The sequence below is a fragment of the Fusarium poae genome, chromosome 4 (assembly GCF_019609905.1).
Source record: "Fusarium poae strain DAOMC 252244 chromosome 4, whole genome shotgun sequence".
Lineage (NCBI taxonomy): Eukaryota > Fungi > Ascomycota > Sordariomycetes > Hypocreales > Nectriaceae > Fusarium > Fusarium poae.
In genome coordinates this window covers 2,653,658-2,666,890 of record NC_058402.1, presented here as the reverse complement: position 1 = coordinate 2,666,890, position 13,233 = coordinate 2,653,658, and the positions used below count along the sequence as shown (strand labels likewise).

At 43.4% G+C, this 13,233-nt stretch overlaps 5 protein-coding genes across 5 annotated transcripts; 2 read left to right on the top strand and 3 right to left on the bottom strand.

The window, feature by feature from the left end:
- Positions 1-194: 194 nt before the first annotated feature.
- FPOAC1_010926 (uncharacterized protein) lies at positions 195-584 on the top strand (the record flags this gene model as incomplete). Its single annotated transcript, XM_044855313.1, has 3 exons — positions 195-231; positions 285-403; positions 531-584. The coding sequence occupies 3 exons, from the start codon at positions 195-197 to the stop codon at positions 582-584; spliced, it is 210 nt and encodes a 69-aa protein (XP_044702626.1).
- Positions 585-1,068: 484 nt separating this feature from the next.
- On the bottom strand, positions 1,069-2,345 carry FPOAC1_010925 (uncharacterized protein; the record flags this gene model as incomplete). The annotated part of the gene is made up of 2 exons (XM_044855312.1): positions 1,069-1,079; positions 1,814-2,345. 2 exons carry the CDS (start codon positions 2,343-2,345, stop codon positions 1,069-1,071), a joined length of 543 nt encoding a protein of 180 aa, XP_044702625.1.
- A 441-nt stretch (positions 2,346-2,786) lies between these two features.
- Positions 2,787-4,693, bottom strand: FPOAC1_010924 (uncharacterized protein; the record flags this gene model as incomplete). Its single annotated transcript, XM_044855311.1, has 3 exons — positions 2,787-3,232; positions 3,290-4,505; positions 4,604-4,693. The coding sequence occupies 3 exons, from the start codon at positions 4,691-4,693 to the stop codon at positions 2,787-2,789; spliced, it is 1,752 nt and encodes a 583-aa protein (XP_044702624.1).
- Positions 4,694-5,898: 1,205 nt separating this feature from the next.
- On the top strand, positions 5,899-7,181 carry FPOAC1_010923 (uncharacterized protein; the record flags this gene model as incomplete). Its single annotated transcript, XM_044855310.1, has 6 exons — positions 5,899-5,947; positions 6,267-6,526; positions 6,585-6,743; positions 6,805-6,860; positions 6,950-7,072; positions 7,133-7,181. 6 exons carry the CDS (start codon positions 5,899-5,901, stop codon positions 7,179-7,181), a joined length of 696 nt encoding a protein of 231 aa, XP_044702623.1.
- A 3,086-nt stretch (positions 7,182-10,267) lies between these two features.
- Positions 10,268-10,479, bottom strand: FPOAC1_010922 (uncharacterized protein; the record flags this gene model as incomplete). Its single annotated transcript, XM_044855309.1, has 2 exons — positions 10,268-10,329; positions 10,380-10,479. 2 exons carry the CDS (start codon positions 10,477-10,479, stop codon positions 10,268-10,270), a joined length of 162 nt encoding a protein of 53 aa, XP_044702622.1.
- Positions 10,480-13,233: the final 2,754 nt, after the last annotated feature.

The window sequence follows — 13,233 nt, the reverse complement described above, 5'->3', positions numbered from 1 at the left end:
AACCTAGACGGACAATCTTGGTAACAAGCAGCTTTCTTGTTTGTCTCGACTGTCACTGCCAACGAATGCCACTCAATACTCTATATAAACCCTCCTTCCCTCTCTTCAACTCCGGCCTTTCTCTTCCCTCATCACCACACTCTACTTCAACAAATCAAACATCCACAACACAAAAACACTTTTCATCTTAAACCATGGATTCCATCAAGAACACCGTCAACCAGGCTACCGGTAAGAAAATCTCAGCTTTGACAATATACGACATATATTGACAACCATCACAGAGAAGGTCCAGGAGGGTCTCTCCGGCACCAGCAAGGAGGCCAACAAGGAGGTTGCCAAGGACTCCAACGCCGGTATTGGCACTCGTGCCTCCGCTGCCAAGGACGCCGCTTCTGACAAGGTACGCAACAAAGAAAAAAAAAAAAGCCGAATCAACCTCAACTCAGCTCTTTCCAGTTTTGGAATGGAAGCTCAGTAGAGGATCAGGATGAATTATTATGAGGAGCAACTTGCTAACAATCTCACAGATCGACGAGTCCACCCACTCCGCCAAGAGCGAGACCTACAAGCAGAACCCATAAATACTCTCAAGTATGAATGAGGAATGACATGATGGAATGATTCGGAAGGAGGAAATGGGTTGCCCTCTCACTACGAGAGTTGCAGTACCATCAACATTGAGCAATCAGATACCCCAATTTAATAGCTCTTCAATCCATCTATAAACAACATACCAGATCCGCTTTTGTTGTGATGAACTTTGTTAATGTTGTTCACTTACACCAGGTGAGCACGTGTTGGACCACGTGAGGAATGTGATTCAGTCAGCTTCAGGACAAATATATCAGAAATATGTTAATATTGTTGCAACAATTGAATATAGCTCACAGGCACCTAGCCTCATGCCTTAGCCACTTTAGGTCTTTGCCATTGTCACTGAGCAAAATGGTGTTTATGGTATCCTTTTCGCTGAGGAAATGGCCTTCTGAATAGCCAGGTATACCGCTGTAGAGGCTTTTTCTTTTAGCATTTAGCATTAAGTCGTTTCTTCTTGGCGGCATTATATTAGGCAAGGACTGCGAAGTTAGTTAGCATAAAGCGGTTAGTAGTAGATAGACTAGGGATTAACTGACTGCATAATAGCCTAGTATTTAGACCAGTTTAAAGGTATTTAGTAGTAAATTATAGAAAAAAGAAGCAGCTACTATATATATAGAAGCTTTTTTTATTTCCCCCTTATTATAGAGTTTAGCTATTACTATATTAGTTATAGTCTTATTAGGAAAGTTAGTTATTAAGAAAAAGTTAGGTTTAATATATTAGGTTCTTGATCTATATAGATCCTTTAGTTTTAAATTTATAAGATAGCTTTGAGAAGACTTAGGCTTCGGCGGAGAGTAAAAAAAAAAAAAAAAAATGAATATAGCTTACAAATTTACCCCGGAATAATGGGATTTCTACTATCATACTTTGAAGGGTCTCCTTCGTTTTGATCATTTTGCCATACAGCTAAGTCTCGATGGGCCATCTTGGCCGGATCATGCTTTGCTCTATGCTTTATAAATTCTTCTTCCCTTGACGCACGCTCAAAGCATTCGAAATATCCTTGACCGAGTACCAGATGATCCAGAGGGGGATCCAAACCCATAAAGTATTAAAAAAATACAGATAAACCCACAGATACATAAAATTGCTCGTGTCAAGGTTGGGGCTTCCAACAAGCCACTCGGGGCAGAAAGTCATAAAGCCTGCGGTTATGTCTGTCAGCACAACTTGGTCTGTCAAGCGTATGATTGCTGATGCTACTTACCACCGTACAACTCGCAAGTAGCCAGTATGATCATCCAGATGCTGACCTTGGGGTCTTTCTTGGCAAGACAATAGCACACGTAGATAGCCAGGGGACCGTCAAAGAACACCGTCAACAACTCCAAACTCACGACTGCCAGGTCCACGCCGGCCCATCTCTTGTCCGCCTTGGCATACACCATCCACAGCATAGCAAACGGGTTATCTCCGCCTGACTGCGCACCATATACGCGATCGCTGTATCCTAGAAATCCTGCAGGCGTAGGGAAGAGGTCCGTCTTTGCATCTTTGAGGAGTGGCAGGTGCGAGAAAAAGCAGTGGTACAAGAAGCTTCCCTCGAGAAGGAAATGACACAGCGCGTCGGCGAGATGCCAGATGAACAGGAAGCGAAGGGTTCCCGAAGATGAAGATGGTAGGAACTTGAGGGAGGTGATGTATGCGGCAAAGACGATGGCGAGGGTCGATAGGAGAGAGATGATTGTGGTTTGGTCGAACAGGTCAGGTGGAAGAGAGGATGCGGTTTCTGTTGCCATCGTGATAGGATCTGATGATGCTTTGCCGCAATCAGTTGATATAGAGCTTGTTTGAGGTGTTATGGCTTCAATTGAGGTGATGCTGGAGATGCAATTGAACCTTTGTCGACAAGAAGCGGTGTCAAATACTCGAGCAGTTGAATTTGGTGGGCTGATTAAATGCGATCTTCAATGTTAAGGAGTAGCCCAGCTATTGTGGAGTAGGTAGAGTAGCATTAACAGCCACTTAAACCCAGCAACCCAAGACCCTGGCAAAGGTCAACCAACAAGACTTAAAAGAACAGAGCTAAATGCATTGTTTCATTATCTCGTTCATCGAAGCAGAAACGCCAGCACTAATAACCTCTACCAAAACGCCACCTGTCCCGTCGGACTTGTTACACGAATAGTATCCCGTCCTATCGTTAATTTACATTTTTATATCCGTATACAAGTGCCATCTCATTTCTCCCACTCTTTATAACTCTTCTGCTTCTGTCGTGTATTCCAGCCGAGTTTCCCACTAATACTATTGACCCAATCCTCACTCCTCCGTCCCTCAGCCTGTACTGAAGCAAACGGGAATCTACTCGCACTGATGGTCACGTAGTCTCCTGGCTTGAGCTCTACACGCTCTCGGCCGTCGAAGCTCGCCCATGAAGATGTCCGCGCTCCGTACGGAACACCAACTCGCAGCACGATCGTGTCGGGTAGAATGATGGGTCGGAAGGATAGTGTGTGCGCACAGATGGACGTCACCAGCATCACAGGGTTTTCTGGGTGGCACAGAGAACCACCAGCAGCCAGATTGTAAGCCGTTGAACCAGTTGGTGTTGACACACAGATGCCGTCGGCCAACACCGAGGTAAAGTGTTCGTCGTCTCCAAAAATCTCGGTAGTTGACAAGGCTATGACATACGTTAGAACATCTCCTGCAGGGGCAACGTTGATTCTGGGGTTCTTACTTGGATTTGGTCCTCGATCCACCACGACCTCATTCAGAATCTCAAACGTCCCATCCGGTCGATGTGTATGCTCGTCCTCCCTCTCCTCACCAATCAGCTCCTCTACCAAGTCTCGTGGCTGATCCTCATCCTCATCGGAACCCCCATCGAGCTGTGATTTCTTACGCGGTTGACTCCTCATAACGGTGCCTTCGAAGCGTAGCCTTAAACTCACGGTGACGCCCTTGGTGAACGCAGTTGTGAGTGTTTCTTGGTATTCCTCAAAATCGAACTTGGTCAGGAAACCTAGGCTTCCCAGTGCAAAGCTCAGCACAGGTGGCACGATGCGCTGGAACAGCCAGCTGGCATATAGTACTGTGCCATCACCACCAAGTGAGATTACAAAGTCAAAGGTATGGGGTCGTGCTCGACACATGTTCTCATCCCAGTATCGCAACCTCTTGTTGAGTGTGTCTTTTACCGTTTGCTCGTCTGCACCGTCCTTTTGGACGTATCCCTTGCTTACCTCGTCAACAATCCCGCTGACGTCAAACTTCTTGTTCGTCTTGAGTTTGTCTTGAACATAAACAGTGTAGGCGACCTCGTGGTTATGATTTAGTAGCCATTTCACCAGTTCTCGTGTTTTAGGAATCAAGTCTTGGTCGTAAATCTTTGTCAGGATGAAGATGCTCTTGACCTTGAATCGAAGGCGCATGCTACTTAGCCGGCGGCTGAGTTCTCTTACGCCCCATGCCATGTCGCTGAGCTGCTGCTTCGTGAGCAGTCGACTTCGCACATCTTCCTGGTAACCTCCAAGGTCAAACTCAGACATGCTCTTGGTCATCTGCTGAGTCCAGGCCTGCTGGTCAGCTTGGCCAGAGTGATCCATACTACCGGGCTCTACAACAGCACGACACTTCTTAACCTTCGGGTCGACAATCGAGTCAAGGCCCTCGTCGCGAATGGCTTCAACACTGTCGCCATTGAGAGTCTTGTGAAGATTGGCTTGGCTGGGATCTGGGCGACTGCTCATGTACGAGGAGCCGTTTCCCATTGAAGTTTCCGAGTCGAGATCGCTCGCTGAGCAAGCAGCGTCTTTGGCGCGTCGTTGGCTATCGAGGAATTGGTGAACGAGGCACTCGTCGCGACGAGTAGGGTGGCGCATCACAGGGGCTTTAATCTCTGAGGCTACCATGGAGCTCTTGCGACGGTATGGATTTCCTGGATCGAATACGACCTGTATAGATGCTACTGTATCAGTCGTACCATTCTTGTATATCGTATGTGGTATCGGCGCAAAGGTACCAGCCAGTATTAGTAGGTGGTCAAGCATACCTCCACTGCTTTGGCATCATCGTCAGAATATCCATCAGAGCCATAATCGCCGTCTTGAAAATGTATGTGCTTTTCTGAATTATCGCCCATCTTGGAGTTTAACTTTGGATCATACACAAAAATGGTGCGATGGATGGCTCTGTTCGATTCTTGTCCTATTGCTGGCCGGGGCTGATGACGTTGTCTTCCAGGGCTCAATGGCGGGGCAGTTTGGCAGATGGGCCCACTGGTTCAAGTCAGGTACCTTAGTATGTACCTCCTATATACCTGTAGGTACCTCCTACGGGTAGGTAAGTTTGATGGTATGATGCTGTGGGAATTGTATTGTCTAGGAAGCTGTTAGATGTGTTTGGTGTTGTTGTCTCTCTTATTCTACTATCAGTGGCTTTTAAACAACTTATTGTTTTAAATCAGTGCTATAAGTTCTAGGGTCTGATCAATTTAACAAATATACAACAAATATACAACAAACCTAGTCTACTATGCAAACTTAATCCAGAACCGATGTATTCAAGTCGGCCGACCTTGACAGGTCAATTGACATAAGATGGATGACTTAGTGAAAGTTGTTGGCTTACTGATACTTACTCAACATGCTTAATATGATCTAACGTCTTGGATAAGTTGATACAGTAAGTTGTGCTTTCAATATAATTTACCATCGACTATAATCAAAAGAATGACAAGTAGCAAATAATTATTATTTAATGTTAAAATCAGGATATGGAGCCTTGGTATATGAAAGATTTCATACCTTACTTAACTACTAATCTAGTACCTATCGACAACGAGCTACCCTACATTTGAGATGACCTTCACTAGGTACAGGTTGGTCTGCCCTCCACTTGACACAATGACCGAGCAATTGTAGATGTGCCCCTTCAATATCAAAACGGGAATAGAATCGGTCTCGTGGCCCAAGGTTGACCAAGGCTGTGTATTTGTCTAAGTGTATACTGGTGAAGTTCAGGAATGATCAATCCATCGACTGACAGGTAGATACTAGGTAGACACAACACATGACATAGATACTAACCTTGCAATACATGTATTTACAAATGGCATGCTGTAACTTTTACGGCGACTCAGCGGGAACAAATATCCCATCTTGAAAGCTGGTAGCGTGAAGCTCTCATCCTCTCGGAGCAGTATAATACAACAGAAATTTGCCCTCAACGATGAAGACTACAAAACAGTGACGAATTCCGGTGGAACTTGATTACGTCGGCGGAGAAATCCCCCCTAAAGAGCGCTTAAAGGACTAAGCTACTTGTCATCGTCTACAACACTTGACAATGGTGAAGCGGCATATCGTCAACGACAAGCAACAGAAAAGCATCGCGTGTAAGCAAACACGAAATACAGGCTGGATGATACAAAGTCCCATTATACTTTTGGTACGACAGTCGAAACAAGACAAGACAGCATGAGGCACCTTATTGTTGTGGGTGCTTGCTACTTGGACACAATTCTCAAGAATGTCACCATCAATTTCACATGCATGTTATCTACTAACTTACCTTCAGTGTACCTTTTTTCCCGTCAGAGGACGCAAAGCTACGTGCCACCAGTCTCAATATCCGACGTGGAGGTAACTGTCCAAATTCGCTTCAAGTATTGGAGCAGCTACTCGCAGAACATGATGATCTCCAGCTGCATCTAGTGTCACCTTTGCCCGACGTTTCATCGTCTGCAACAAAGCGTGTTGTATCGTCCTTTGGCCCGCAGTCAAAGATTGACTTTAGCCATTGCCTATACCGTCATGAGAGCACCGAGGCGGCGAGCAGTTACATCATTCGCAGTGAAACATCAGGCAGTCGCACGCTCGTCAATTACAACGACCTTCCAGAGATGACCGAAGACGAGTTTGGCACTATCGCGCAAAGTTTCGGAACTGACCAGGAGACATGGTGGCACTTTGAGGTAGGATTCAAGCAGCGGCCTTTGGACATGGACGCAAGACTAAGGGTGGACGTAATAGGGCCGGATCCCACAAACCGTACAAAACTGTATCCGTCTGTTGCATAACCTACTACCGAAAGCAACTATCAGCGTCGAAGTCGAGAAGCCTGGCAGGGAAGGTCTGTCGGGATTGGCGGCCGAGGCGGACGTTGTCTTCTACTCGCGAAGTTGGGCTGAGGTGAGAGTGGACTCAAGAGACATTGGGCTGTCGTGGTTAATGTGATCTGACAAGTGCACAGAGTCGTGGTCACAAAACCCCGGAAGAGTGCCTGAAAGCCGAAGGGCACCACAAGGCGTACGTATTATGGCAACAAAGACAGTGCTTTTTTGCTTGCGCTTGTGCTGGCTTGGGGTTTGTTGACTGACGAGACTATGCATACATAGGTCACTGGCAGTTTGTACGTGGGGTGAAGATGGAGCTGCTGGACTGCCTCGGTCGACAGGCCAGACTCTTCGCTGCCCCTGCCCTGTCCAGAGCAAATCCGGAGGAGATATTTCCGTGGTTGAGTACGTCCTTCTCCATGTCCCACACATCACAACACACCACAGCATGACGCATAACACAAGTCGCGTAGAACTGCAGGAACTGACCACTGTCCGAGATATAGTGCCGTAGGAGCAGGGGACACATTCATAGCCGGTATGCTGTACGGGTTGATATGCCACCCTGGCGACTGGAGCACGGGGAAGAAGCTGAGTTTCGCCGTCCAACTGGCCACACTCAAAGTCCAACGGGAGGGGTTTGATGGGCTCGGCGTTGATATGCTGGGGACACTGACTGAGTGTGGTTGAATGCCTGGGTGCTTGGCTACGGTGGTCCTAGCATCGACATGATGGTACTGCTTGACGACGATCCAGACACACTTGACAGGAAGAAGTCAGACTTCTTGGTGCAAGGGTCGGACGCCGGAAGGTCAAGGGAAAGTCGGGGACGCTAAACCAGCATAAGACATAGGAGAGTGTACATAGCAGAATGCACACAGCAAATCCGAGACTGTCCACTGATGGCTTAAAGCGGCTGATAATGTCCTCAAACTAAACGTGAGAGATTAAGTGGAAAAAAAGAGAGACTGATCCTCGGGCCAGAAAGGGCCCAACAGTGGAGGAAGGAAAGGGAGGGGACAGACAGAACCAGGGAAGAAAGGCGGTGAAAATTGGTGAATAGAAAGCGTCCGACTGCTCCAAACTATTGCAATAGTGTACGGATACGTACTCTAGCTAATAAGGTCGGACGTTAAAATGGAGGCGTCCTGCTTAACCGACGACTTAACCTGTCTGTCTTGTCTTAACTCCCAGGTGTCGACGTGATGCAGGTGGATGCAAGAAGGGGGGCCGGGAGACTCTGCCTAGGTAGCTAGCTGGCTGGCTGCCTGCAAGACACAAGACACAAGACACGACCATTAACCACGCGGATGCGCCGGGGCTACTGCATGAAGACAACGATTAGTCCAGAAAGAAGTACAGTTGAGCGAAACCGCCATGGTCGATAATATCTGATGAGCTAAAAGCTGCTATACTGTAGGTAGCATGCATGGTACCAGGGCAGTGGCCAACCATCTGCGCTAGTGCTAACGCACCTCTGTAAGAGCAGCTAGGGGGCAAGCGAGCCGCTCGACAGCATCGTCATGCGATGCAGAGTTGATCAGGACGCAAAAGCCCCGAAACGCAAGCCAAGATCCATGTGCCGTGAGTGGCTGATACGCTATTCACTTGTCTTGACTTGCTTTGGGCAAGTGGTTTCGTTCGACCTAGTAGCATGTATGTACGTACCGTCGTGACACCCGATAACAAGGGACAAGATGCGAGACGTGTCAGATGAGACGGGACGGGAGACGAAGAAACAAGGGAGGCAAGTCAGCAGCATTAGCAAGCTCGTCGACAAACCACACGTATGTTTATAGGTGCATCCATTGCGGTACTAAGCCATCATGAATGCACATGAATACGGGCAGTGCCGTCTTGGAGCTATCCCTGAGATATCCTAGGCCTGAGATGAACATCGGATCATTCTGAGTTGAAGATCAAGGGCAATGCCCTTCAGGTCCAGAGGCAAGACAAAAGGGGCAATCTGTATCGTTCGTTTGCTTATATTGGCACCAATTTGACAACAAACAACAAACAATGCCAGTCCAATGTAGGCGGGCTGGCGGGGCATTCTGAGCACCATGTACTATTGGAACTATGTACAGTAACTGCTAAGGTAGGTGATACCGAAGGGTGATTGACGATTGATCAAGGGGAAACGTACATGCTATGCTGTAGGTACGTAACTAGCTCCTAGTATGTGGGGTTTCTTTTCATCAAAAGGCAAGGAGCGAAAACTGAGCCATCAAACTTACGACAAGACAAGACAAACTCGCTAAGACAAATGAGTGATTTCATTGAGTGCTTGCTTCGTGAATGACGCGGGCCCGCCCTGTGAGCGTCTCGAAACCCATGCACGCAGAAGTCTGTGCCAGTGCTAAGGAAAGAAAAGGGGGGTGATCACTCTTGTTGAGGGAGTATTTCCAGCCCCAGTCGCCAAAGAAGAGCCCAGTCGCAGCCATCAACTGCCGCAGCAGCACGGTGTTGTGTTAGCTTACAGGGTATCGATCAACTAACATCCCGAGTGGTGCGGACTCGGGCGGCCAAAGGTCTGGGCAAATGGCTGAACTCTGACCCGCTCTGGACATGCCCGATCGGTATGCATGGAGCATTCGGACGGAGGAGCGGGCGGCAGCTGGAGACGCCCCCGGCCACCGGGGGCTTCACCTGTAGCATACCTTCGGATACAGTAGAGTAGCATATTAGCTGTCAAAGCTACGCCGCAGGGCGTTGACCATGCACACGTTTGAAAAGAATGTCAGGTAGCGCTGGTGATTGACGGTCCGAAAGTAAAAATGTCTCAAGGCCGCCCCATGTGGTAGTGCGTACTGTAAAACTCGTCAAATTTGTACTGATTAGTCGTGATGCAATCACGAATTCATTCTCTTTCAGTGTGATCGAGTTTTATTACCCGACAGAAAGAGCCTTTTGATGCATACGCATGGTCTTTCCCGTCCATTTGTACCACGAGTAGCGTCTGCTGTAATAAAAGAAGTACAGTAGTTTTGCTGAGGGTTGCGCCGATCCAGTATTGTTAAATTGGCCACGGAGACATATTCGCTGACTGATGTGAATAAGAGGACTGTTTCGCGGTGGTATGGAGTAGTTGATGATAATGGTGTTGTGAGCCGGCATTCTTGTCCAATCAAGACGTTCAACCTCGCAAAAGCAAGAACACAATCGCCAGGCAGTTCCTTGGTTGTTCAAGGTTCCGGCGTCAAGCCGCCCGCAAATCTCCAGAGGGAAACCCTGGCCAGCCTAATGTCTATTACATACCGTAAGTCACGGCGTACCATAGACCACCGCCAAATATCGCCCCGCTGACTATGACTGCTCATGCGTACGAAAATCGAGTCGATGTTGCTTCGTCCAGTAAGGTGGAACAACAAGTCAAGGATCTTGGAGTAAACGATGAGGCGTCTTGTGCCTCGTTCCAGATCTATCGATACATACGGAAAAACATGAAGTTGTGTGTGTGATGATTCAACTGCTCGAGACCGGATGTCCATGTCCTGGTCACAATTTATGCCGGCGAGTCATGAAGAACAAGAGTATAATCAACGACTGTGCGCAGGTCATCGTCTCAACGAAGACACTTGCATGGTCACAAACCTGCATCTACGTTGAGGACCAGTGCTGTACAAGATGGTGCTCGTTCCACCCGGTCAGGCCGGGGTCGCCTGCACCGTTACGGCCTTCTGAGGCGAATTCCACTTGCTGACTTACATACGTGCTGCATGGGTTATAACAGACTGGCCAGAGAGTGTAAAAGGCGCAAAAGTACGGATATTCTGCAACTCGACATCAAAACTGACTTGTTCGTCATGCATGGTTATTCTCATACTCACAGGCTATGTACTTGAAGTGCAATGTACTCCCATTCGTTCTGTCCCTTCGAGTCGAGTGTTTATAAATTAGGTCTAGCAGCAGATGGGAATCTGGATGTTGGAATGCCTGTTTGTGTCGGTAATAGAAGTCTCGCACCCTGGTTCAAAATCTCCATATCGAACAAGTCGTCCTTCTGTGGTTAACTCTCCGTACCTTGCCCATGCTGGACCCATGGCAGCGGGTTTTCCAAGTGGCTTCAGGCACTGCCTCTATGCTCTATAGAGTCTAGCGCAAGGGCAACGCATCCCAGGTGTAAGGTCCCTGGGTCTGATCGTCCCCGAACTGAACAAATTGTTGCTTCGGTCAAAGAGCCGCTCTTCCACACATCCAGTTGTGGTTGTTCGTCAATCTAGGTGAAGTCAGAGTCTTGCAATGCATGTAGGTGGCGCGAGATATTTCCTGAGCCATGCCACATAGTAGTTTTATACGAAACCTAAGTTGATGTCAAGCCGAGCAAATTGATCATCAGTAGCTAGATACATAGGTGTTGTTTTGGCGAATTGTTCTTTTTCGCTTCCTGGTGATACCCAGATGCTGTGCTAATCCCTGGCAGGCGGGTTTGGACCCCTCCATCCTCGAACCCTTGTCATCGTACGGTAACTCTTTGAACTCTTTATGTATGTACATACGCTCAGTTTTGAGTTGGCGTAGCGCGAGTTGCCGTCCCCTGTTAGCACGAGTACGTCCCCACGATAGAGTCTGTGCTTATGTACTGTCTAGCCATAGACAGTTGTGATGCAATGGATTAGTAGTTAGGCTTGGTGTTGAAAGACAAGACTTGATCCTGGTGCGCCAAGTTGATTTTACTTACCGTGAAGGGACTGACCGTGTCTTTTAATAATTCATTAACCAAGGCTACTCATAGGTGTGATGAGTTTCCTTCATGTTGTGATGTATATCAGAAACGGACTCGAAAGGCCTCAAAGCCACTTGTGGATATTATCATTGATCCTCCCATTGAGCAATATCTGGCCCGAACATGATGCACTCACATTGGTATAATAAGGGGATTGCTTCTGTGCAACGCAGATAAACCAGTCTACCAGTGAATCTGCTTGTTTGACATCGAATTGATAACCGATGGTGAGGGAGGGCTAGCGAAGCTAATTGTCATTCGACTAAGAACAGAGAGGGGTGAGCTTAGCGTGGACGCGGTGTGTTGATATAACATATCTGCAGCTATAGTGTAAAACAAAGGCAATGGAATTTCAGCCTCTAGTACGGAGGCAGCCTTTAAAAGTTCTTGCTTATGCTAAAATTAGGAAAAGTAAAGTAAAAGTATAAATACTTTAAATTCCTTATTTTTATATTAAATAATCTTTATTTTCTATATATTTATTCTTTTTATTATATTTAATAATTTTATAAATATATATTAGAATTCTCTTTATTTATATTTATATTTTCTTTTATAAAAGGTTATTTTATATTTCTTTTTATTTATAAATAGCTTTTTTTTTATTTTTTAATATACTTTTTTTAATAATTTTTTATTTTATTTAAGGCTATATAGGCTTTATAGTATTTAAATTAAATAAATTTAAATATTAAAAAAGCTATTAAATATTTTTAAAATTATATACTTATTATTATATATAATATTTATATATAAAAGCTTAATCTTTTTATATAATAATTTTTAATTTTTTTTTATATATTTCTTTATAAAAAAAAATAATTTTAACTTAAGAATTTTCTATTAATATTTTTATTAATTAATATTACTTTTTATATTTTTTTTTATTAATTTATTATTCTTTTTCTTTTATAATTATATAAACTTTTTATTTAATAAATTATATAGCTTAAGCCTTTATATATTATTCTTAAGCTCTTATTATTTATATATTTATAGCTTAAAAGTAATATTTATATAATTTATTATCTTTTTAGTTTTTTTTTTTTTATAGTCTTTAGAATTTAATAATAATAAAAACCTTTTTTATTATATAAAAAAGCCTCTTAAAATATAAACTTATTAAATCTTTTTTATCTTTTTTAAATATAATTATAAAAAACCTATTTATTAAGCCTTTTTTAAATTTAATAAAAGCTATATTAATATAATAATATTATAAAAGTTTTATTTAATTAAATTATATATTTTTAATCTTTTAAAGTTTAATTTTAATATATAATATATTATTTAAAGTATTCTTTTTATATTTTTTTTATTAAATTTAATTTCTTAATTAATTTTATTTTTTTATATTTTATAGCTTTTAAGATTTATTTTATTATTAAAATTAATATTATAATACTATTAATAATAAATTCTTTAGTAATTATATTAATAGCTTTTTTATAGCTATATTAATTATAATTAACTTTTAAAATAATTAAATCTTTATTTTTCTTTATATATTTATTTAATTAACTTAAATATAATATATCTTATAATATCTTATTTATTAATTTAAATAATATTTTAATAAATTAAAAGCTTTTTTTAAAAGCTTATATATATATTATATTAATTATATAAATTAATATTTTTATTATTTTATAGATTTTATAAAATAATTTTATATTACTTTATAATAACTTTATTATTATAATTATAGCCTAAATAACTATATTAATTAGTATTTTAAAGGATTATTTAAAAGAATAAATATAAAGAATATAAATAAAATCCTTTATAGAATATCTTTCTATAAATACAGTATACTAACCCTAGTTAGGCTATAGGGATT